Source organism: Myotis daubentonii, chromosome 8 (genome assembly GCF_963259705.1).
Source record: "Myotis daubentonii chromosome 8, mMyoDau2.1, whole genome shotgun sequence".
NCBI lineage: Eukaryota > Metazoa > Chordata > Mammalia > Chiroptera > Vespertilionidae > Myotis > Myotis daubentonii.
In genome coordinates this window covers 12901364-12927152 of record NC_081847.1, presented here as the reverse complement: position 1 = coordinate 12927152, position 25789 = coordinate 12901364, and the positions used below count along the sequence as shown (strand labels likewise).

The 25789-nt window shown below is 41.1% G+C and overlaps 1 protein-coding gene across 4 annotated transcripts in view; it reads left to right on the top strand.

Annotated features, from left to right (window-relative positions):
- The window catches only part of SLC9A8 (solute carrier family 9 member A8), a 68843-nt gene that overhangs the window by 8151 nt on the left and 34903 nt on the right, over window positions 1–25789 (top strand). For 2 of the 4 annotated variants that reach the window (XM_059705336.1, XM_059705334.1), the window contains exons 3-6: window positions 2985–3065; window positions 14763–14821; window positions 20366–20449; window positions 24976–25077. In XM_059705336.1, the coding sequence (XP_059561319.1) occupies window positions 2985–3065; window positions 14763–14821; window positions 20366–20449; window positions 24976–25077 (326 nt within the window). Of the gene's footprint in view, window positions 1–2984; window positions 3066–10588; window positions 10664–14762; window positions 14822–20365; window positions 20450–24975; window positions 25078–25789 lie in introns of those variants that run through there. The other 2 variants (XM_059705337.1, XM_059705335.1) reach the window with 2 other exon arrangements.

Below are 25789 nucleotides of genomic sequence, written 5' to 3'. Positions count from 1 at the left end.
TGTTTTTAAGATTCTCTCTTTATCTTTTGCTCTTGGCATTTTAATTATGATGTGTCTTGGTGTGGTCCTCTTTGGATTTCTTTTGTTTGGGGTTCTCCGCGCTTCTTGGACCTGTAAGTCCATTTCTTTCACCAGGTGGGGGAAGTTTTCTGTCATTATTTCTTCAAATAGGTTTTCAATATCTTGCTCTCTCTCATCTTCTGGCACCCCTATAATTCTGATGTTGGTACGCTTGAAGCTGTCCCAGAGGCTCCTTACACTATCCTCGCATTTTTGGATTCTTCTTTCATTTTGCTTTTCCGGTTGGATGTTTTTTGCTTCCTCGCATTTCAAATCATTGACTTGATTCTTGCGCTCCTCTGGTCTGCTGTCGGGCGTCTGTATAATATTCGTTATTTCAGTCCGTGTATGCTTAATTTCTAGTTGGGTCCCCAATATAAGATCGAGGGTCTTATTAGTTTTCGTGTAGAGCTCATTAAGTTTATCGGCAGCTTCTAAACAGTTCTTGAGAGACCTTAAAAGTGTGGTTCTGAACTCTATATCTTCCTTTGACAATTTTGTCCTGTTTCTTTGTCTCCGCATTTTGTTATGCTTCCTTGGTGCACCCCCTAGTGGTCTTTGTTCGCAGTCTTATAGTTAAATCTTGATTGTTGTGGCTAATTCCAGGGAGGGTTTGACCTCCAGGCCAAGTGGCTATGAGAATCAGCTGTGTCAGCAGTGAGAGAACTTCTGTCCTCTAGGGAGGTGCTAATCTAGCCTTTGCCTGAGGCTATCCGGCAAATGCCTCTGTGCAGGGCTTGGGCAGGGCGGGTCGCACAGGATCAACAGGGTGGGCCTGAGAGAGCAGTTATGGCGGCTCTCAGTCCTGTCCCCAGGGGCTCTGCCTCTCTGAGTCCCAGCACCCGCTGCAAAGCTCGGAGAGAAAGCTGCCCTCGCTCTGACCGAAGCCAGACAGTCCCGCTTCTCCCGTTTGAGTATGGGTCCCCAAAGACTCGCCTGTATCTGGAGCTCAGAGTCTGCGACTCCCTCCCGATTGAAAACAACAACCGCGCCCTCCGCCGCCAGCCCGCTCCTCGCACTCCGCACCTCAGAATTTGACTTCAGCACTGCGCCTCCTCTGAGTGTCCGTGTGCGTTTCTCTTTCCTCCTAGTTGTAGGACTTCCACTCAGCCAGCGTTCCTGTGGTTCTGGGTGATGTCCCTTCCGTTTTTTGGTTTCACTTTTGAAGTAGTTGTTCAAAGCAGCAAACTCCGGCGTTAACCTATGCCGCCATCTTGGTTCTCCCTCTGTTCATTTTTAAATTGTGTTGTTTTCATTTTGTTGTAAGAGCTCTTTATATATTCTGGATACTAGATCCTTATCAGATATCTAATTTATAAATATTTTCTCCCATCCTGTGGGTAGTTTTTTCAGACCTCATTCTCTTTAATGGCTGATGACCTTCCTTGAGCCCTGTATTTAGCCCTTTCTGTTAATAGTTTCCATCTTTGTTCTGAAAGATGCAGATGGTTTGATTTAGGAGAATACATGTTTTAAATTAATTTTTTCATCCAGCTTGGTGCAAAAAAGGATCAGAAACTGATTTAGCTCCCTAATTTATTATCTATCTACTTATGTGCTCACGCGCCTGTCTTTTTACACAATAGGCATGCTTTGGTCACATGTTATGATTATGCACTGGAACTTTTTTCTTGCTCTTAGTATTTAATGTAGAATTTTTCTAAATAGGTTAAATATTTATAATAACACCACAGATTAATAGTGTAGAGCAGCGGTCGCCAACCTTTCAGACCACCAGTTGGCGACTGCTGGTTTAGAGCACAGAATGAAAGGACAAAATTTGTATATTTACAACTATTTCCTTTCTCTGGCCACCTGGTGCTTTTTGGTAGAACTAAAGATATCTAATCTGCCAGTGTGGCTCTGAGGCTGGCCAGTTAACAGCCATGCAGATTGTTTAAAGACTCCTTTTTACAAAAAATAATAATAAATTATTTTTAGTATTATTAAGATGATACTTTGATTGAGGAGGTAGTGTACCACCTAGATGCCTAACAAAAAGAGACATGCACATTAACACGTGGACCATGAAATTACATTTAGGAATTTTTATGTAAAAGTATACTTTAATGGGGGGGGGGATAATCCAGAAATCCTTATTCCTTTTAAATAGTTTTATATTCTTTTCTTTTATGACAACACGTCTGTGAGGAAAGTCAGACATTAATTGTATTTTCGTGACTGAGGCATGAAGGCAGCCAGGAGGGAGGTGGGGGTGCCCGAGGTTAAGGGCACAAGTTTGGAATCTGGCTCCACCCTGCAGCACCTCCCGGTGAAGTGACCTCTGAGCCCCAGTTTTCTCATCTAGAATCAAAGGAGAGAATGGTAATAATAGTTAAGGGGGGTGTTGGGGGTCAGAACAGTGCCTGGCAAATGGGGAGCCCTCAACCAGTGGGAGCCCCAGTACCCAGCTGGAGAGCAAGTACCCCATCTTTAGGTTTCTGACAATCTTATCACCAAACCAAAGCATTTACTTTGTTCTGTTTTTTAAAACACCCTCACTTTCCTCTGTGTTAAGAGAGAACCATTCACCAGGTGGTAAAATACTTCATGTCAGCATATTATAGTTACATGAAAGTGATTGATTTCATTGACTTGGTCTTCACTATTTGGAGTTTTCCAGTTGATGACTACTTCAATAAAGTTGAAGACCATTTCTTAGAATCTGGGAAGTTTGAATAATTTTTATTGCTTAGAAAAATATTAGATGTCTGATGCTCTTAGATGTAAAGAAGTATAGAGAAAATGTTTTAAACACTGTGAGTTTCCAGTTAAAGAAATAGATTGCAAATGCCACTGAAGTTTACAGTGTCACTGACAGTTGTCCATTTCCCTGGCAGCCCTCCAGAAGTAATTATTGCCTTGAACTTGGTATTTATCATTTTAAAATGTGCTGTTTTAATAATGTCTTATTTTTCCTACAGCTATCTGCATCATATTGGTGCATTTACTGATTCGATACAGATTACATTTCTTGCCAGAGAGTGTTGCTGTTGTTTCTTTAGGTAAGTGCTTATTGGTGAGTCTAATAAAAGCAGTAGCAATAACTATGATTTTTTTAGTGCCTCGTACTGCCAGGAACCACAAAAGATGTACATTCCTGATCTCATTTAATCCTCACTACCACCTGCCATGAGGGTGTTATGATCCCGTTATACAGGTGAGGACATTGTGGCTCAGAGAGGGGTGATGACCTCATGAAGGTCACATAGAAACCCCTCAGTACAGCTCCAAGGCCTTTTCTACTTCTAGAATACATCTGCTACTAGGCTATGCTGACATTCTGCTGAACTAAGACAAGTAATTGGCACTAATTGATAGTGTCACTGAATTTTACAGCCAATGGGGCTCTCACTTTACAGTTTAGGAAAAAGAAATGGCTCACTTTAATGTCAGAGTCAGATCTAAAGTCTTCAGAGAGCATTCCATTCTACCTCGAATTTCTCTCTTTTGTTTCCTGTGGCATTTAATTTGTAAGATAATTAGCCTCTATTTAAAGGGAATAACAGGTATGACCTCATTTGTACGTTCATTGAAGTGGTTAGTGGAGGAAGAAGCAGAGACCTTATTTTCAGTGAATACTAAGATGAAGAGGAAAATGTTGGTGGGGATGCTTAAGACATAGTAAATAAGCCGTAACCGGTTTGGCTTAGTGGATAGAGCATCGGCCTGCGACTGAAAGGTCCCAGGTTCGATTCCGGTCAAGGGCGTGTACCTTGGTTGGGGGCACATCCCCAGTAGGGGGTGTGCAGGAGGCAACTGGTCGATGTTTCTCTCTCATCGATGTTTCTAACTCTCTATCCCTCTCCCTTCCTCTCTGTAAAAAATCATCCAAACCTTAAAAAAAAAAAAAAAAGACATAGTAAATAAGATTTTACTAAGTTCAGCTAAAGCTCTTACCAGATTATAATATTGTAGTTACTTACAGGCCTACTGATGATATTTAGTTTTTTCTTTTCACTGCTGGTGCTTTAAGTTAATTTTCTTTGCCTTGTACATTTTGTTTAGTGTATTGAGTAATTATTTCACAATATAGTTGTGGTTTAGGTTAGCTTTGGAAATGAACTCTCAGACTCTGTTCATTCTCCCTCCCCGTCACCACCTGTGCTCCTGCTGCCCGTGTTCAGCCCTCCTCTGTTTTCCCTGGACTTCACAGCACTACTGTGTGCCAGTTCTGGCCTAGGAGTGTTCGCATTGCCGTCTCATCTAGGCTTCATGACCCCCACTGACGCCATATTTTAAGGAAGAGGCACCACTGTATAGCATTGATCTTTAGTAGAGTTGAAAACCAGTTTTGCTCAAAAGAGTTCCTGTTCTCTATTTAGTGGGCTCTTCAGCTGTACCCCATGGCAGATTCTAATAGCCTTAGCTAACAGGATAGCCTTAGAGCTCTAAGAATGGGAGGATCATTCATTAACATTCCTTTTCCTATTTTAGGCATGTTGAAAATAACCTACATAGCTAATACCTATTATTCTGGGGCATTTCAGTAAAGACTTTAAAAAGCCATTACAAGGAATTTACAGTTTTGTAGTCCGTTTTCATAGTTTCTTAAAAATAATAAATATAGTTGGTGCATATTTAGGTGTGGACACATGGAAATTAAAATGATAGTATTATCATTTGGTTTGGAATGTCAAATTTTTCACTATCCCTTGCATGTGCTTGTATTAGGACTTACAGCATACATTATTGGTTGCCTACCCAAGAGTCATTTCCTCCCTTCTTCCTTGAAAATAGAGCCCTTATTTTGATCAAGTGTCTTGCCACAATGTGCTCACAGAAGATGGGCCCCTCCAAATCAAGATTGGTCTTTGCTGTCATAATAATTTTACTCTCCTTTGCCAAAGAAGGATAGAGGTAGCAAGGCAGTGTAAAATCCAGTTCTGGCCAGTGAGACCAAGGGAATGGGTGCTCTGTGCTGGCTCTAGGAAAAATTGTCTTCTCTCTGATAAAAAGAGTAATTTTCCCTTTCTTTGATGCTATTGTATGAGGATGTGATGCCTGGAGCTCTGGCAGCCATCTTTCTGCCACTGTGGCTCAAAGACAAAAGGTAGAATGCTAAGGATTGCCAGGGGGACAGATGAGAAACCTAGATTCTTTTTATTTTTTAATATATTTTTATTGGTTTCAGAGAGGAAGGGAGAGGGAGAAAGAGATAGAAACATCAATAATGAGAGAGAATCATTGATTGGCTGACTCCTGCACGCCCCACACTGGGGATTAAGCCCACAACCCAGGTTTGTGCCCTTGGCCGGGATCAAACCCGGGACACCTTCAGTCTACAGGCTGACGCTGTATCCACCGAGCCAAACTAGCTAGGGCATTGACTGCATTTTTGTTTGTTGAAGTGATAGCTACCTATCTCAGAGCTGCCTTTTATATGAGAGTAGGGGCCCGGTACACAAAATTTGTGCACTAGGGAGTGAGGGTCCCTTAGCCTGGCCTGCACCCTCTCGCAGTCCGGGGCTCCTCAGGGGATGTCATCCTGGGATCAGGCCTAAGCTGGCAGTCAGACATCCCTCTCGCAGTCTGGGGCTCTTGCAGTCTGGGACCCCCTCGTTCCTTACTGCCCGCCTGCAGCGGAGGTGGGAGAGGCTCCCGCCACCGCCGCTGCGCTCACCAGCCGTGAACCCGGCTTCTGGCTGAGCAGCACTCCCCCTGTGGGTGCACACTGACCACCAGGGGGCAGCTCCTACGTTGAGCATCTGCCCCCTGGTGGTCAGTGCACATCATAGTGACCAGTAGTTCCCCGAGTCATTCCGCTGTTCAGTCAATTTGCATATTAGGGTTTTATTATATAGGATGACAAACATCTATTTAAATCATTTTTACTTGCAGCTAAAAACATCTTAATTGATATGGGATAGGACTCTTTCTATTCAAAGGACAAAATCAATTCAGACTGACTCAAAGGAAATAAATTGGTGGGGTTGAGTTATACACCCATTGGTTCATAGAACAACAACAACAAAAAAACACACACACAGGCGGTGCTAGCTTCTTATTTAGCTGGGTCAAGTCTCTTGGACTCAGTTTTTCTCCATTTTTCAACAGTGCTTCCCTTTGTTTTGGCTTCCCTCTTGGGCAGGCTCTCTCCATGTGGTACGTCTTCATAGCTTCAGGCTTACTGTCTTTACAGTACCAAACAGAGCCTATCCAGTGTGGCTCAGTGGTTGAGCATTGACCCTGAACTAGGAGGTCACGGTTCGATTCCTGATCAGGGCACATGCCCAGGTTGTGGACTCGATATCCAGTGTGGGGAATGCAGGAGGCAGCCAATCAATGATTATCATCATTGACGTTTCTCTCCCTCTCCCTTCCTCTCTCTAAAATCATTAAACAAACAAATAAACAGTCGTATTTATAGTAGCAAGCAGAGTGGGCAAGGTGGCCTCCTCTTCTCCCTGGTTCCACCAGAAGTTGTAGTTGACTTCTGACCACATGGCCACCCCAGAACTGGGCATGGCAGGGGGTTGGGGGGAAATGGTGTTGGGGATCAACCAAGGCTCTCCATCCACAAGATTCATATGTTTACTGATACTGCAGAAATAACTAGACTGTACAGGCAGGTCTTGGGAGGGATAATGGAAAATAATCATTTTCAATAATTATTTGCTAGCTTAGGTGATTGGAACACTAAGAGAACTACCAGGGAGAGTGCTGGGTTCAGAAAGTAGTTTTTATTCTATTAAGGGACATTTGGTTAGAATTTAGAAAAGCTGACAAAACTATCAAAATAGTTCTGCATTTCATAAAGCTGTGTAAATTGAAGGAGAACTTTTGTAGTACTGGAGCAAAATGTAACAAAATATTGAGATATTCTCCGTGTCAAGAATTTCCAACTTTTGTGCCAAAAAAAAAACCCCGAGATGAAGCTGTCGGAGAAAATGGGGTCTTCATTCTTTCAGGATAAATTTCCCGGCCTGCCTCTTCCAGCCAGAAGTACAGAAGCCCACAGCCACTTAGAGACAGTATTGGCCTTTTGTGTGGTGGCTAAGCCTTCAGTGTTCCTAAGAAAGTGTTGTTATAGAAAAGGACTTAGCTATACTGTAAAGACGCATTTCTCCCTTATATTTTATTGTATTTTTAAATGAATCTTGATACTTTTTTAATTCTTTATAAAAAATATCAACATGGTGTTCTAAAGATACTTCCTTACTGGCCCTTGTCCAAAGCTTTCAGATACTTTATATACTTCATGAAATTCTGTAATTTGGGCCTCTTTTTAAAAAAATAAATTTTTGGCATGGTTAAACAGTTATACAAAAATCCTTTTCATTGACAATTTTACCATGCTTCATTCTCTTCCAAACCATTTATAGACATATATATCAATTAGATGGCTTTATTTGGTTTAAGTTTACATCATTTTTGGTGTTCTTTTTACTATTCTTTCCATGTATTACTTAAGCTCATATATTTATTTTCATTGGCCATATAGTGCTGATTCACTGTTTATAGATTTAGGGCTAAAATTTTAAGGAAAGAAAAATAAATAATTGTATTGTCCACTATCCTCTGTCATATGTAGCAAAAAACAGGGGTAGATTTTTCCCCCACAATCATATTTTATTTTAGAGCACGAAAAGGCCAGAATGGGGTTATGTAAGTCCTGGAAAGGTTTAGCCTGAATACAGCTGATAGATAGAAAACCTGGTTTTAACTTACAACTGGATTTGATTAGATCATTTAGTGAATAGAATACACAAAAGTGCCTCCTGTCATAACCTTCTTAACTATATCTGTGTTTTTAATTATAGGAATTCCTTCTTATTTTTTAAAATATATTTTTATTGATTTCAGAGAGAGGATGGGAGGGGGAGATAGAAACATCAATGAGAGAATCATTGATTGGCTGCCTCTTGCACGCCCCACACTGGGGATCAACCCGGGCATGTGCCCCAACTGGGAATTGAGCCTTTACCTCCTGGTTCATAGGTTGACACTCAAACACTGAGCAACACTGACTAGACAATTCCTTCTTGTTTTGACTAAAAGATTTTTTTTTTAAGAGAAGTGCTCTTTTTGTTGATGAGGGTTTTGAGTAGAAGATGAGGAAAAAATCATTCAGTCCCTGAATTATTGACTAAAAGTAATTCTGGAAAAAAGCAAATACAGTAATTATATTCCAATTGTACTTAAGTTATTAAAAATGTTTTTAAATGAAACTTAAAGGGAGGCTCCTAACTGTAATAGCTTTCATTACTTTTTAGACTCAGGATCTAATGTTGATGCAACTTAAGATGTCCCACAGGTAACTCTCCCTGAGTCTTAAGTGTTTGATTTATTAGAGAAGAAACAGACATTCATGTGTTGGTGTTAGAGTAGCTATCTTAAAGGCCAAAACTGGTTGTCAGATTGACAAAATGATTGCATTCGACAGAGGATTCTCCAGGCTGTCACATTCTACGGAAGAGTGCTAGCACAGACTTTTCGCCTCCATGTTTCTGGAAACACAGATCGGAGGTGATAATTTATTCTTGGAAGTTCATGTTGCTGTTTTGCTGCCATTAGCTAAATGTGTGCTCATGTGTAATAGCTTCCTGCTTTTGCCTAGAGCCTTGCTTTGACTTCCCTAGTTTTATGGTCATCTTCTCTTGTCACAGCATTTTATCATCTTTAAGTTGTATTTTATATTTAAATCTTCCAGATATGCCAGAATAGTGAGGTAGTCTACTTTTTTTTAATTGTTATTTCCGAGAGGGAAGGAGAAGGGGAGATAGAAACATCAGCGGTGAGAGAGAATCATTGATTGGCTACCTCCTTCACGCCCCACACAGGGGATCGAGCCCGCAAGCTGGGCATGTGCCCTGACCAGGAATCGAACCATGAGCTCCTGGTTCATAGGTCGACGCACAACTACTGAGCCACGCCAGCTAGGTGAGGTAGTCTACATTTTAAAAGTAAAAAGCTGTTAAAGAATTGCATTCTGAAACTGGCTATGTTGGTGCTGATTTCTATAAATTTCCTCTTTCACCATATCAATGTTCTCTTCACATTAGTAAGGGATACCATTCCTTTGAAGAAGTAAGCTACTTTAAAAACAAAACGTTTAAACAGCCTTTCCCCCAGAAAACAGATAGACAACCCTGAGATACTGATTCCCATCCTACTGGCAGGTCTTCTGTCTTTTAGAGTATCTTTGGAGTAGCATCTACTTTAGTATAAGTAGTAGAATCAAGGACTGGGTTTTCAAAATTATCTGCACTGTGTGTCTGTGTGTTTATTTTTAACACAGTGCAAATAAATATGTGTGTGCATATATATTCTTTAAGGGAATTAGGATCATGTTCAACGTACTGTTTTGTAACCTTATTATTACAATTAATGCATTTTAAGCATTTTTCCTGTAATGTTAATTATCAAGAACACTGGTATTTTACAGTGGTCATGGTAGACCAGTATCATGAGGTGGTAGAATGTACCCAGGAGCCAGTAGTTAGTCTGGCCCTGAGCTGTCAGACAAACTTCTTAAACTCTTTGAGCCTTCCTACCTGCAACATTCTCTTGAGGATTAGAAATAAGTTGAAATGACAAACCCTGGGAGAATAGGCTCAACAAGTCATTATTAATTGTTCCCAGTGTTTTTACTTAATCCATTAGTGTCCATAATGAAGTGTGTGCATGAAGATCCATTGGGGGGCAAAAGAAAATAGTAAGATTTATGTTTCTATTTAATTTTAATCTCACTTTTTTACAATTTCTATTTTTGTGTATATTTTAAAATATATTAATATAGTAGCACTGTTTTATAATAATACTAGGGGCCCGGTGCACGAAATTCGTGCACTGGGTGTGTGGGGGCGGGGAGTGTCCCTCAGTCCAGCCTGCCCCCTCTCACATACTGGGATCCCTCAGGCGTTGACCCCCATCACCCTCCAATCGCAGGATCGGCCCCTTGACCAGGCCTGAGGCCTCCGGCAGAGGTGTCAGGCCTGGACAGGGGACCCCCAGCTCCCCGCGGTTGCAGGCTCCGCCCCTGCCCAGGCCTAACGCCTCTGGCCGAGGCGTCCGGCCCGGGCAGCGGGGACCCGCAGCTGCAGCGGCCCTGCGATCGTGGGCTTCGCTTTAGGCCCAGGCAAGGGACCCCTAGCTCCTGGGACTGCCAGCTTCGACCGTGCCCAGCTCCCATCGCTGGCTCCACCCCTACTTCCTGCTATCACTGGCCAGGGCGGAAAAGGCACCTGATTCTCTGATCATGGCTGGGGGGCAGGGCAAAGGCGGCCCCAGGGCCGCCTTTGCCCTGCCCCCCAGCTCTTAGCTCCCCCCTGGGTTTCCGATCACTGTCAGTGGCAGGGGGCTTCTTCCTGCTTTCCCTTTCGCCTCCCTGCATTGTGCCTACATATGCAAATTAGCCACCATCTTGTTGGCAGTTAATTTGCATATAGCCCTGATTAGCCAATGAAAAGGGTATCGTCGTACGCCAATTACCGTTTTTCTCTTTTATTAGATAAGATGCATTTGTAACTTGAAAGTGCATGCTCAAATTCTTTTTACTGATAGGAATATACAAAATTGTTTCTAGGGTATTATTTCCACCTGGTGGACAGTTGTGTGGTAAAAAATAATTTCTCCTAACAGTATACCTCAATCTCAAAAGGTAAAGGAATAGTTTTCCAATTTAATGCTGTGCCATAGTTCAGTCTTAGGACTTCTCAAAAGGATTACTCAAGCCATAATAATAATAGTATTATTAGTAATAATAATATCATATTTTACAAAGATTTCCAGTGCCTAATAAATCCTATACAACAAAAGCCCAGTGACCAAAACAGCTAAACAACCAGAACAACCAGAGAACAGAACGACTGCCACCCCTTGCTCTGGCTGGCCCCGCCCCCAGCAGGGACCCCAACAACAATCGGGTGTGGCTGGCCTACAAACCCCCACAGCCCCTCACCTCAACTGGCCCCGCCTCCCAGCAGTGACCCATACCCCGATTGGGGCAGGATTGGCCAGCAAAGTGCTCCAGTCCCGCCCCCCAGCAGGGGACTCCCACCCCAATCAGGGGTGTGGCTGGCCTGCAAACCACCCATGGCCCCTCGCCCCGGCTGGCCCCGCCCCCCAGTGAAGACCCCCCACCCCAATCCGGGGCCCCCATCAGGGCAGGTGGGCCGGCCCCCACCTGTGCACCAGGCCTCTATCCTATATAATAAAAGGGTAATATGCAAATTGACCCTAATGGCAGAACGACCACTCGACCAGTCACTATGAGGCGCACTGACTACCTCTCGGTCCTTTTCCATGGCCAACAGGCTCTGATCACCCAATGGCAAATGGGGAACTGGGGGGGGGGGTGGGGAACACGGGTGGCACCAGGCCAATGCCCCCACCCCACCAGTCACCCACACACAGAGGCAACCCATGGCAGGGGTGGGGGCGGGGCCAGCGAGCGGATGGAACCGCTGACCTCTCGGTTCCTCCTCCTGGCCAGAAGGCTCCAATCACCCGATGGTGATGGCAAACAGGGAACTGGGGGGTGGGTGGCAGCGGGGGGCAGGGCGGGGCCGGCTGCGGGCAGGCAGGGATGATGGCCCTGATCGCAGGCCAAGCCTAGGGACTGTAGCACCGGGCCTCTAGTAAGAATATAAAAACAAGCTTAGGCAATAGAATAATTTTTGATTTTTAAATGTTACTGTTTCATATGTAATTTCAAGTGTTAATCATGGTATTAAAGTTTGGTGTACATTTACAAAGGAAAATGAAAGTTGAGGTTTTAGTAGAGCAGAAAAACACTAGCTTTAAAAGTGAAATCTGAAACCATGAAAAGAGGTTCAGCTTTCCTGGTATTCAGGAATGATTACTGAAGGCAGGTTGACTGAAAATGCAAACTGAAACCTTAAAGTACAGTGTCTTGCCCAGCATATTGGCAGAAATGTTTAAAGTCTGATGATTTTCCAGGGTCGGTGAGGATGTGGGGATTGCTCTGGTGGAAAGCCATACTGCCACTTTGGAGGATAATTTGGCAACATTTTCAGATATAAAAAAGCTCATGCCATTCATTGTCTCTGGATCCGCCTTAGGGCAACACTCTTACACAAGAGGCATGCACAAATACGTTCATTGCAGCATCACTGTTAATAGCAAACCGTTGGAGACAGCCATCATTGGGGGACTAGTTTTTAAAATGTGACTTTAAAAAAATTAAAATGTAATTTGCATACCATAAACTTCACAGTTTCCAAGTGTACAATTCACAGGATTGTGCAACTACCACTACTATCTAAGTCCAGAACAGTTTCATCGTTTCAAAAAGAAACTCTTTATCCATTTGCAGTCAGTCCCCATTTCCCTCTTTCCTCTATAACAATTTTATTGAGATATAATTCACATACCATACAAGTTACCCATTTTAACTGTGTAATTCAGTGTTTTTTAGTATAGGCATAGGATTGTGCAACCATTCTAAAAATTGACTTTAGAACATTTTCATCATCCCAAAAAGAAACCTCATGCCCTTTAGTTATTGCCCCCAAAGCCCTACTCCTCAATCCTAGGCAATCATTTCTGACTCTACAGATTTGCCTATTCTGGATATTTCATTTAAATGCATCATAAAATACACCTTTTATGTCCGGCTTCTTGCACTTAGCATGTTTTCAAGATTCATTCACATTGCAACATGAATTAGTGCTTCATTCCTTTTTATTGCTAGATAATATTACATTGTATGGATATACCACATTTTTTAATCCATTAATCACTTGATAGACATTTGGGTTGTATCCACCTTTGGGCTATTTTGAATAATGCTGTCAATGAACATCCATATACAAGTTTCTGTAGGAAAGTACACTTTCAGTTGTCTTGGTGGAATTCCTGAATCCTGTGGTAACTCAGTTTAACTTTTTGAGGAACTGCCAAACTGGTTTCCCACAGCAATTGCACCATTTTACATTCCCACCATCAATGTATGAGGTTTCCGGTTTCTCTGTAGCCTTGCCAACACTTGTTTTCTGTGTTTTTGAAAATTATAACCATCCTAGTGGGTATGAAGAGGTATCTCATTATGGTTTTGATTTGCATTTCCCTGATGACTAATGTTGTTAAGCATCTTTTCATGTACTTGTTGGCCATTTGTATATCTCCTTTGCAGAAATATCTATTCAACCTGTGGCATTTTTATGCTATGCTGTAGAACTGTTAAAAGGAATGAGGCAGATTTGCATGTAATAATCCTTGGTCTATTTTTACATATAGATCAAGACTTACACTGAGCAAAATAGCAAATAGTAGAAAGATACATTGCAGCACCATAAATTTTATATAAATAAACATAGCTGTGTCTTGTGTATACACACACACACCAGGACTATATGTTTAAATATAAATATGTAAGGGGATAGAGAAGGGTCTGATAGAATATTCCTCAAACCTGTCAAGATGGTTGGTTACCTTGGGGCAGGAAAAGAGAGAGTTAAGATGAGAGTGGGATTTCATCAAAAGGGGCTTTGGGTCTTGTTATAACATTTTAAGAGTATTAATGAGCTAGTTACTTGATAAAAATTTGTATAAAACTCCTTAAAATGTATACACAACTTGAAGAGATAAGGAAAAGGAAGCAACTGGGGAACTCTAGCTAGAGAGGGCTTAGAATCAGTGCTTCCTGCCACCTGACAAATGAATGCAGCTCCTGTTCTGCAGATATGGTCATCGCCTCCCTTTATAGCTCAGATTTCTTTTGTCTTGGTCTCTCTTTCAAAGTAACTTTATTACTCTTTTAATAATACATAACAATTCAAATAGTATAGAGGTTTATAAAGTTTAAATTGCTCATCTCTCTTCACCTCAAGTCCCTTCTTCTCCATGACAATTTGTGTTAGTACAGCTCCTTTTCTCAATAAACTTCTATGCCCTAGTTTTGTCTCCTCACCCCTCCAGAAGGTCTGTTTCTTCAGCTTTCTGTATTTGATGGGGAAAGCTCCTTCCTCTGTAGGGAAAGGGGAGTCTGTAGTTCAGTGTCTATGACAGTGGTCTTCAGACTTGCCTTGTGTCACCCCCTGCCAGAGATGGTGATTCAGTGGGTCCGGAGTTCTGCTCTGGTTTCTCGATTTTATAAAAAGCTCCCATGGTGATTCTGATGAGCCAACAGGGTTAAGAAGCATTTACCTAGTGAATAACACAGCAGTCATAAATTGTACCCGTGATGTTTGTTTGAGAATTACTTTATGAGAGAGTAATGAAACTGTCAGCTTTATGGAAACATGCCTGAACTTAAATGGTCTGTTTTGTTCCAGTTTCAGATAATTTTCAACATTTGGTTTTATCTCTGACTAAATACTCTACATTGAGCTGCCATCTGAGTCTGAGAAAGTGATCTTGGGTTCATTTTTGAAAATGTTAGGAATAAGAGGCAAACTTAGCTTGTAAGATTTCTCCCACTTCACATTGAAAATGGTGGATGTAGGAAGATGAAAGGTGTTAAATCTTCTGTGTCAGGCAGACTGTTCCTGGGTCCTATTTTGTAAGCTGTTTCTCCCCCGAGATTTCTGTGGACTTCATGATAGTATGTTTGCTTGAGAGGCTCATGCAACTCCTAAAACTTCACACTAATTTCCATTCTTGTGTTTTCAGACATGAAACTTGCAGCAATTCATAACAGCCATTTAGAGACATAATAATACTTTCTCTAGAATAATAAACCTGAGTAATCTTTCTCATACCTTAAATTTATATTAAACTTACATTTTCTCTTCTAGGTATTCTCATGGGAGCAGTTATAAAAATTATAGAGTTTAAAAAACTCGCAAATTGGAAGGTAGGTTCATTTTTAACATAATTATGGTTTTTTTGGTTGTTCTTAATTTTAGCAACACTGATAGTATGGTGGCTCTCTTATCAATGAAGTTTATATTATCACATTAATTTTTTTAACATTCTGTTAGATATGGGTTGATACCTTTACAACTTAGCTTTTTTAAATATATATCTGTTTCAAGTTAACATGGAGTACTAAATGTTATGTTATTTATGCACATTTTTATAATCTTAAGGGAAGGCTCTAATTAGCTTTATTTATTTATTTAACCTTAGAGAAACACCAATTGCTTGCCTCCCTCACATGCCCCGACCAGGGATCGAACCCAAAACCTGGGTATGTGCTCTGATTGGTAATCAAACCTGCCACCTTTTGGTGTACAGGATAACACTCCAACCAACTGAACCACACTAGCCAGGGCTCTAATTAGTGTTAAATGTTAAACAATGTTGATAGCTTCCAATTCTATACTCACAGCTGAGAATAATAAAACATACTTGTCCAACACTGTAGAGCTTACAGTGTGCTTTACAAACTATAGCTCATGCTGTCCCCCTGATATCCATGGGAGGTAGATTGAGTATTATCATCACCCCATTTTTACAGATGAGGAAAGTAATGCTCAGAGAAGTCGGGACATGCCCAGCGTCACAGAACTATGAAGTGGCTGAGTTGAGCCATGTGTCCACACCCTCTGGCCCTGTATATTCTGTATTTTCTCCATGGCACCATGCTGGCCTGAGTTTGTGGAGGGCCACACCTTCGTGTTTACACAGTGGTCATTAGAGAGTGAGCATCATCTTGTGGCGTAAGGACTAATTGAAACTTGAATTTAAACTTAAACTTGAGCATTCATATTGAGTAGAGAGATTAACAAGTGTGTTACAGAATGGAATTATGAATGGAAATAAGGTCCATTTCAAAATATTAAAGAATTGGATGGTTAAAATTTAATTTATCACATTTGAGCTCCCCCTGGGGTTAGTCTGCCTGCTAAGCTGTAGAGCAGTGGTCGCCAACCTTTCGGACCTCACTGACCACCAGTGATCGGCGGACCACCAGTTGGCGACCGCTGCTGTAGAGTATACACTTTGTAAAACAAGCCATATGACCATTGTTTGAAGCACAATTTGAAATAGTTTTACATAATATTCAGGAAATATTATATGTTTAAATGAATTCTCAAGTGTATATTCAGCTTCTAATAGTACAGAGCCCCCCTCAGCTGAGCTGAGGCTGGGCAGGCCCCACTGGAGCACATTATGAATGGTATCTCTGCCTCCTGCAACTTGTTAAATTTAACCATCCTTGCTGGGGCTCGTCCTAGGCTGTGGGGTACAGACTGGAACCCTTTCTCTCCTCCTAGGCTTGTCAGAGCCTGATCTGTACCTAACACATTTTGTTTCATTTGATTTAAAAGCAGTTGATCAAAATTTAAATTGATTTAAAAACAATTTAAAGTTGTTTTATTTTTAAATATTATTAATCCATATAAAATTCTGGAATTTTCACATAAAAATCTGAACTCCTGGCTTCTCTTGAAAAAGCAGCTCTCTTGCCCTAACCGGTTTGGCTCAGTGGATAGAGAGTCGGCCTGCGGACTGAAGGGTCGCAGGTTCAATTCTGGTCGAGGGCATGTACCTTGGTTGCGGGCACATCCCCAATGGGGGGTGTGCAGGAGGCAGCTGATAGATGTTTCTCTCTCATAATGTTTCTCTCTCATCGATGCTTCTAACTCTATCCCTCTCCCTTCCCCTCTGTAAAAAATCAATAAAATATATTAAAAGAAAAAAAGAAAAAGCAGCTCTCTTAACAGCAGCCTGCATTCTTCCCAGCAGAAATACAAGGCACCGAGGGGCAGCTGCTCCCCTGGTAGCACCATGTGGCCCCTGGAAACCTTTGAGTTGTGACCCTGCTCTGAGTTGTGAGAGGAGAGGAGGGCAGGTTATCTCACACTTTTAGTTTCACATGCTTCAGTGTTAGTGAATTTATTTTTACAGATGTTTTAAGTTAAAATAATAGTAATAGCCGAAACTGGTTTGGCTCAGTGGATAGAGCGTCGGCCTGCGGACTGAAGGGTCCCAGGTTCGATTCCGGTCAAGGGCATGTACCTGGGTTGCGGGCAATTCCCCGGGGGAGGTATGCAGGAGGCAGCTGATTGATGTTTCTCTTTCATTGATGTTTCTGACTTTCTATCTCTCTCCCTTCCTCTCTGTAAAAAATCAATAAAATATATATTTAAAAAAATAATAATAATAGTAATACATTTAATAGTACAGACAAGTGAGCCAAAGTTGGGTGATTAATTAAGTGCCTGCAGAGCCATCCAGGCAACCAATGCTTGACCTCAGAAAAGGGCAAGGTTTCTAGCGGGGGTGATAGGGGCAGGCTTCCTGGAAGACCAGTGTTTGTATAATGCTGAAGCGGGAAGCAGGACACCTGTTTGGAACCTGGGTGCCACAGGGAGCAATTGGAGAGAAGAAAAGCAAGGAGCTTGTTATTTTTTTCTCCAAGAAGTTCTATTTTCAGGCTGTCTCACTGGGCCTGCTTTCTACCTGTATTGTCATATGTTCAATATATTTCTCTAAATCAATTGCTTTTTTATTTATATACATTTTTGTAGCAGTTTTTTTAAAGCTTTATTGTAAAATATACATAACATAAAATTTTCCATTTTAGCTATTTTCAATTGTACAATTCAGTAGCATTAAATACATCCACAATGTTATATAATCATCACCACTATTTTCAGAAGTTTTTCATCATTCTTGTGGAAACTCAATCCATTAAACAATTCCCCATTCCCTCCTCCCTATTTTCATATATATATATATGTATATATATATATATATATGTGTGTGTGTGTGTGTGTGTGTGTAATTTTTTAAAATTGATTTCACAGGGGAAGAGAGAGGGAGAGAGAGAGATAGAAACATCAATGATGAGAGAGAATCATTGATCAGCTGCCTCTTGCATGCCCCCTACTGGAGGTCGAGCCCACATCCTGGCATGTGCCCTGACCCAAAATTGAACTGTGACCTCCTGGTTCATAGATTGATGCTCAACCACTGAACCACACTGGCTGGGCCCTCCCACTTTCTATTCTTTTTTTTTTAGTAGCCCTATTCTACTTTCTGTCTTTATGAATTTACCTATTCTAGTTGCCAAATGTACGTGAAATCATATAATATTTAGCCCTTTGTGTCTGACTAATTTTACTTAGCATGTTGTTTTTAAAGTTCATCCATGTTGTAGCATATATCAGAATTGCCTTTCTTTTTATGGCTGAATGATGTTCCATGTAGATTTGTACCACACTTTATTCATCCATTGATGAACCCTTGGTTTGTTTCCACCTTTTAGCTGTTGTACATAATGCTGCAATGAACTTTATTTTAAAGGAAACATCATAGTACTGTTTTAAGTGGAAAACCAATATCATTTTTATAAATAAACACTATAAAAACAAAGGAATACTGAAGTCTCTAAGGTCAAGCCTGTCAAAGAGAGAGGTCAGCACACTGGAGACAGGCTGTACTCACTGTTGCACCAGGCTGAGGTGGCTTTGACTTAACTGGGATTGAAAAAGAATCCAAAAGGACTGACTTTCTCAGTCTGCGGGGTCAGCGGTATTTGACACACACTTCTCAAGTGCCACTGAAAATCACCTCAGACTATTTTGGGGGAGATGTTGCCAAAAGGAACCAGGGACCTTTCTGAAACACTATTCACCGTAAAGTGGTGGATGCATATCCTGTGGCTGCTGTAACAAATTGCCACAAACTGGGTGACTTAAAACAACTGAGATTATTCTCTCATCGCTCTGGAGGCTAGAAATCTGAAATGAAGGTGTTGGCCAGAGCCTTTAGGGAACAAATCCAGGTTCCCAGGGAGAATCCTTCATTGTCTCTTCTGGTGGCCCAGGTATTCCACGGCTGTGTCTCTGCCTTAGTCCATCTTAACACGGCCTTCTCTGTGTCTGAGTGTCCTTTTCTATCCCTTTTCTATCCTAATGAGAACATTGTCATTGGGTTTGGGACTCATCCTAATCCAGGATGATCTCATCAGGATCCTTCCCTTAATTCTATCTGCAAAGACCCGATTTCCAAATGAGGTCAGACTCTGAGGTTCCAGGTGAACATGAATTGGGGCTGGAGGACACTAGGAAATCCATTGTAGGTGGGTTTTCCTTCTTCCCAGGGAAGGGTTAGTTTCTGAAACTCCAAAAGAATCTATATGGTGGCTCCACTGCACAGATCCTGAGAATTGGTTGCCCCACAAACCCAGAGATCAGCCCGTTTCTTTTCACGTGGTTCCAGCCTGAGTCATGAGCTTGTTGTACAGGCAGTTATTTTAAGACTTAATCAGAAGTCATCATTTGCTTCTATTTTGAGCCTTTCTTAAATGCTATTTTAGTCTTTATGGTAACAGCTGTACATTTATAAGAATACATTTAGTTACTCTTTTGAATAGAGAATTTTGACAAGAAACCAGACTATCAAGATTGTGGCATAGAAATTTTCATATGAAAAATGGCCTAATTTTACAGTATTTTATGACTACATGTGTATTACGTATAGTCATTTTGGGCTTGAAGACCAATATGTGTTTTCCCCCAGCCCACCAACAATTAGAGAAATATGTTAATATAGAAAATCCAACTATTATTTCATTCCACCGAAGATGGCAATACCTAGAAATACCTTTCATAATTGCACTTAATACTTGAATCTGGAAGCATGGTGAGGGACTGGCTTGATTGCCATGTCCCAAGTTGTGAGGGCATCAGGAGGGGACTCTTATCTCAGTCAGATGGGGAAATGGCAGAGTTGTCTGTGACAGAGAAAAGGCAGAGTCGTCATAGGCACGTGGAGGGTTTACTCTTCCTCTCAGTGAATTGTTTTAGGGCTTACCATTTTGGAAGGTTCCATTTGTGGGCTTGTTTCTTAAAGTGTTCTGCTTGAATTGAAAAGTTTTCTACATTAAAATTAATGTTCTTCCCTTAGTCAAGGATAAAAAGCATATGACTGTGTGGAAGCGATTCATTCTGCTTTTTCTTTTGCTGTCACCTTTTAAGCTCACTTACCCTACTTTTTAAAAATATATATATATATATATATTTATTGATTTCAGAGAGGAAGGGGGAGGGAGAGAGAGATAGAAACATCAATGATGAGAGGGAATCATTGATCAGCTGCCTCCTGCACAACCCCTACTGGGGATCGAGCCCACACCCCAGGCATGTGCCTTGACTGGAATCGAACCCTGGACCCTTCAGTCGCAGGCCGATGTTCTATCCACTGAGCAAACAGGCTAGGGTTGTCTTACATTGTTAAATACACTTTTTTTTGGTGGTGGGGGCGTTATTTTTTATTTTCTTGTCTGACCTCCTGCTTGGTTGTTTTTATCAGGTAGTTATTTAAGCATGGTATGTTTCCACTGGGCCAGGCCTGAGAGAAGAATTACTTTGGCTCTTCATTGATGGATTTAGTTCTTAATTACACAAATTCCACCCCTCTAAAAATTCCCATTTTATGTTTACAGGAAGAAGAAATGTTTCGTCCAAATATGTTTTTCCTTCTATTGCTTCCACCTATTATATTTGAGTCAGGATATTCACTACACAAGGTAAGACTCAGGCATATATTAGTGTTTTTGGTCTGGGTGGCTTCCTGTGTTGGTAAGGCAAGTTCCTTAGAAGCTTGGGTGTTGATTTAGCAGTGGTGTCTCCGTGTACACATCCTGGGTATGCTGGACTGGACTGCCTGACTTGTGGACAGGAGCAGACATGGTCAATGGGCTGCTTTCATGGTTTCAGGCAGTGTGGCTTATTAAACTAGTGTATTCCATAGAAGGGAGCTTTGCCTAGGAAGATGGCCAAAGTGATACTAAGTGGTACACGGATGACACAGTGACTCTTCTTGTTGGACACAGACTAGCACATGTTAAAAGGATGGAGTTTGTCCTGGGTGAACAGGGACATGTAGTCTGGGCCTTTTGATTCTCTTAGCTCATCATGTGGGGCCGTTCTCCCTCCTTAGCCCCTTCATCCTTCAGTATCTCCCCTCTCAGTACCATAACCGGGGCCTCAACTCCCAGCTTGTATTCCCCATCTTCCCCCGCTCCCCAGTCCAGCTGCTCTTCATAGGCTGGAGCCCCATCTTTCTGCCTCATCTTCTAGCCCCTTCTGGCACATTCCCCCATTCCCACAGTTGTTCTGCTCATCCGGGCTCCACCCTTAAGAGTGGCACTGCTGGCACCTGCATAGTTCCCTGTTTTGCCTTGTAATTTCTGGTCTCTGTTCTCCAACTTCCAGTGGGACTCTTTCTGCCTGGGCGGGAGTTTCTCCCTTTTCAGCTAGTTTTGTGTGTGTACATGGGTTTTTTTTCTTTGCCTATGAGTTTTCTTTAAATGTAAATGTATTTAAGTTTTAAAATACACAGTTCAACTTAAAATGTTAGTAATAAAGTTATTTTGTGAGTATGATAAAAAATTGTGACGGTTGAAAGGACTGATTTGGCCTACCATTGGAAAGAGGAAAGAGCCTGGGCTTTGGAGCCAGAGGCCAAGTTCTAATCATGTGCTGCCCCCTATGGATTGCTTTTGGGTACAGCAGAAATTCAAAACAAAAAACAGAAACAAAACACTACCTCTCAGGTTGCTTTGAAATTTACACTAGCCCTAGCTGGTTTGGCTCAGTGGATAGAGCATCAGTCTGTGGACTGAGGGGTCCTGGGGTCAATTCCAGTCAATGGCACATGCCCAGGTTGCAGTCTGAATCCCCAGTAGGGGGTGCGCAGGAGGCAGCTGGTTAATGATTCTCTCATCATTGATGTTTCTATTTCTCTCTCCCTCTCCCGTCCTCTCTGAAATCAGTAAAATTATTTTTTTTTAAAGAAATTTACACTAGATGAAAGAATATGTGCAAAGCACCACCCATTACGTTAAATAAATGGTAGTGCTTCTTGTTATTAATAATACTTATTATTACTAATATTAATATTACTAGTAGTAGGATGAACAATAACATAATAAAGACTTAATTTGTCAAGAAAGTTTTGGTTAAAACATACAAATTAATCTCTAATTTTTCCCCTGGGTACCAAAGCAAAAATATTCTAAGATGTTCAGTTCAGAATTTTTAAATTCTTATTTTATTATTATTATTTAGTCCTTACCAGAGGACTTTTTTTATTGATTTTCAGAGAGAGTGGAAGGGAGGGTGGTGGGGAGGAGAGAGAGAGAGAAACATCAACGTCAGAGACACATTGATTGGTTTCTTCCTGCCCACACCCCAACCAGGATTGGGGATCTAACTGCAACCGAGATATGTGCCCTTGATCGAGAATTGAACCCATGACCCTTTGGTTCATGGGCTGATGTTCTAACCACTGAGAAAAACTAGCCAGTGCTATTTTATTGTACATCTGTCCACCTAAAATGTGAAAAGGAAGTTTAATTAAAAAAAAAATTCCCAACTCTTATAAATTACTGACATCAGGTAATTGTTAAAAAGAAAACAAGCAAGGAGAAATTGAAGGTCAACATCTTTAATTCTTTCATTTCATAAATAATTCTTTAAAAAAACTATCAGCAGATTATGAAAATATTTCAAAACAAATTTGAGGAAATTATTTTGAATTTGACTTAAAAACATAACACTGATTACTATGTTAGAGCTTGGAAAGTTTTATTTTCTAATTTTTTGAGGGAAGGAAAATAAACTTGTTAAAAATTTGAGGAAAATAATAGTTTTTAAAAAATCATTTCTTGACTTGGGATAGTGAACACATAATACAATACAGATGAGGTATTACAGAATTGTACACCTGAAACCTATATAATTTTATTAACCAATGTCACCCCAATAAGTTCAATTGAGAAAAACAAACAAAAAAATAATCTCTTTGAAGATGGCTTTCCAGCAGAGAATGTGATAATTTATGTGAAAGGTACTAATGTGATTTGGAAATGTGAATTCAGAACTGTCTACTTCTTACCTTCCACCAAAGAAGATAGGAAGTCAACTCTGAATGTTTTATTTTAATATTGCTGTATTTGCAAATGTAAATTTGGACTTGGAATAAAAAATTCAGTAAGACTATTCTAAGTTGATATGCATTAGGTAGACAGGTATTAGCTCTTTAAATTATTAATATCATACAAAGGATAGAATGATAAGTATGTCAGAAACAGATATATTTACTTTGTATAGCAAAGGCAAATTCTTATAGTGTGGTAACTTGTATTTGGGTAAATTTTCAATATCCAGATTAATATTAACCAACTACATATATTTATCAGAATTAGGTGCTTATAAACAGACCAAGACTTAATTTAATCTATCCTATATAATAAAAGCCTAATATGCAAATCAATCAAATGGTGGAACGACCAGTTGCTATGACGAGCACTGACCACCAGGGGGCAGATGCTCAACACAAGGGCTGCCCCCAGCCCGCAGGCCCCAGGCCAGTCAAGGCTGGTGCCAACAGGGACCCCCCGATCGCCCCACCGGTCGCCCCACAGATGGGCCCTGATTGCCAGCCAGGCCTACGGACCCTACCCATGCACAAATTTCGTGCACTGGGCCTCTAGTTTTAAAATAACAAAATAAAGCAACTTTTTGCAAAGACAAACTCATAGACAAAAGCCTTTTGTTTAGAAAAAAACAATCATTGTGTTTGACTTGAGTTATTTGAAGGTTCCTTGTGCGCTAAGATTGACATGCCAAGCACAGTAATTGAATGCCAGATTATGGGCAGCAGAATCAAAATTGCAATGAATAAAGCAAAGAAACTTCCTGAAGGAGACAGGATTAGTGAGTTGTCAGGGTTAAGCTGATCACACCCTTTTGAAGTGAGCTTTAAAATGTCAGTCCCTGTAGTCTATGGCTTGACAGCTCCTGAGTGAAAAGATGGGATCCTTTGTCCACGCTCACAGTCAAGGGGTTGTCAATGTTCCCTGGTGTTGCTCCTAAGTGTGTCCACAGGATTCTAATAAACAGCTAATTTTCTTGATTTTATGGAAATGTAAAAGATGCTACCATGCTACTTGGACTCAACTGTTTTAAATGCCATAGAGTATAGATGGAAATATATTTTATCTGTCATATTTATATTTGATGATGATAGAGTGAAATAAAATTGTTTAAAAGACCTAGAAAGCAGAAAGGAGTTTCTGATAGTATAATCTACTGTCTTAACACTCTTTATAGTAATGCACCTTTTCTTAATTAAACAAAAAATTATAATTGTATAAACTTTGGACTTTGATCAGACATGAAACACGATTAATTACTTTGGTACCTACTCAACTGGGCATCTTTCATCTGATAAGCATTATTTCAGTGACGTTGTACAAAAGCAGATGTGGTCATTGCCCCGTTGAGCCTGCAGCCTAGTGGGAAAGACATCTAGATATCAGTCAAATCGTTACATAAATAAATGTAAATTTTCAGCCATATCAAGTGCTGCCAGGAGAGGGTCATTATGCATTGAGAGCATAGAACGGGATCTGACCTTACTAAGGGATCAGAGAAGGCTTCCCTCAGGAAGAGTGTCCTGAGAACTTAGGGTGATTAGAGTTCACCAAGCAAAGAGGGAGGAAGAATGGGCCAAACCCAGGGAGCACAGTACGTTTGAAGAACAAAAAACCACCAGTGTGACTGGTATCCAGAAAACAAAGGGGAGTACGTTAGAGGCCTTCACAGGGGGTCGAACCATCCAGGCTTTGGTTGGGTTTTAGCTGCATTTCGAGTGGAAGTGGGGGTCAGAGTGAAGGTAGCACAATCAGATTTGTCTTTTGCAATGATCATTCTGGAAGCCCTTGGAGGGCAAGGAGCCAGGAATGGTTGAGAGTTGCTAGAAGCTATTAAAGTGGTCCTGGGGAGAGATGATGGCGGCTTGGGCAAGGGCGGTGGAGATGACGATAGCGAGAAGCAGGGAGATGTGAGTGTCATGGGGAAGGTAAAAGCCACAGGCTCTGTATTAGATGTAGGCATGAGAGAAGACTCCCAGATTCCTAGCTTGCCAAATAGGTGGTGCCCTTCACAGAGAATCAAGCATGTCAGGAGGGCCAGGTGTGGGGGCCATGCCTTCATTGACTGGACCAGCTTTTCTAACCATTTCTCTCATTTCTGCTCTTTCAAACAGGGTAACTTCTTTCAAAATATTGGTTCCATCACCTTGTTTTCTGTTTTTGGTACAGCAATTTCTGCTTTTGTAGTAGGTGGAGGAATTTATTTTCTGGGTCAGGTAAGAAAAAACATCTGAAAATTTTTGAAAATCTTACATTCTTAGAGCTAGTGCAGGGAGGTGGAGTAGGAACACCTCATGGGGCCTAGGGTTCACATTCAAGGTAAATGCTCCCCTTGAGGGAAATCCAGACTTATCTGAGGCACAGTAAAGTCATGCTAAACTTGTGTTTCAACTCAGTGTACTCGAAGAGCTTTGATCTCTGGAGTTGAGTGAATTTTTCCCATAATCCTCAAAAGTATTTGTTTGCTCTTACTAGCAAATCAATATTGTCTTATGTTGGAATGCCGAAAAATAAAGCAGACTAGATATCACCAAGATCTTCAGATTATAACAATATCAGTTGTGTTGTTAGGTATACCGAATCAGGGTTAAATGCTCATTTTAAATTGAAATTTGTGTTTCAAAAATTACCGATGATTCTGAATATGTTCGCTCAATTCTAACTCATCCATCTGTAGAGTTATACACTCTGGATTCTCCACCATTGCTAAACCAGTTCCCAATATCATCAATTGGGTGTTTGAGGTTCAAATTATTTGAATTCATTCAAATCAGACCCACCTAGGAAGGTAGTATCTGTGGTTTTGCATTATGCACATTTGTGCAGGTCAGTTCTTTTCCTTTATGGTCAGAAGCAGGAAGTTTACCTGCCCCAGTTCTGTAAAGTTCGAGGTTCATACAGCTGGGCGACAGGCAGATTTCTCCTATT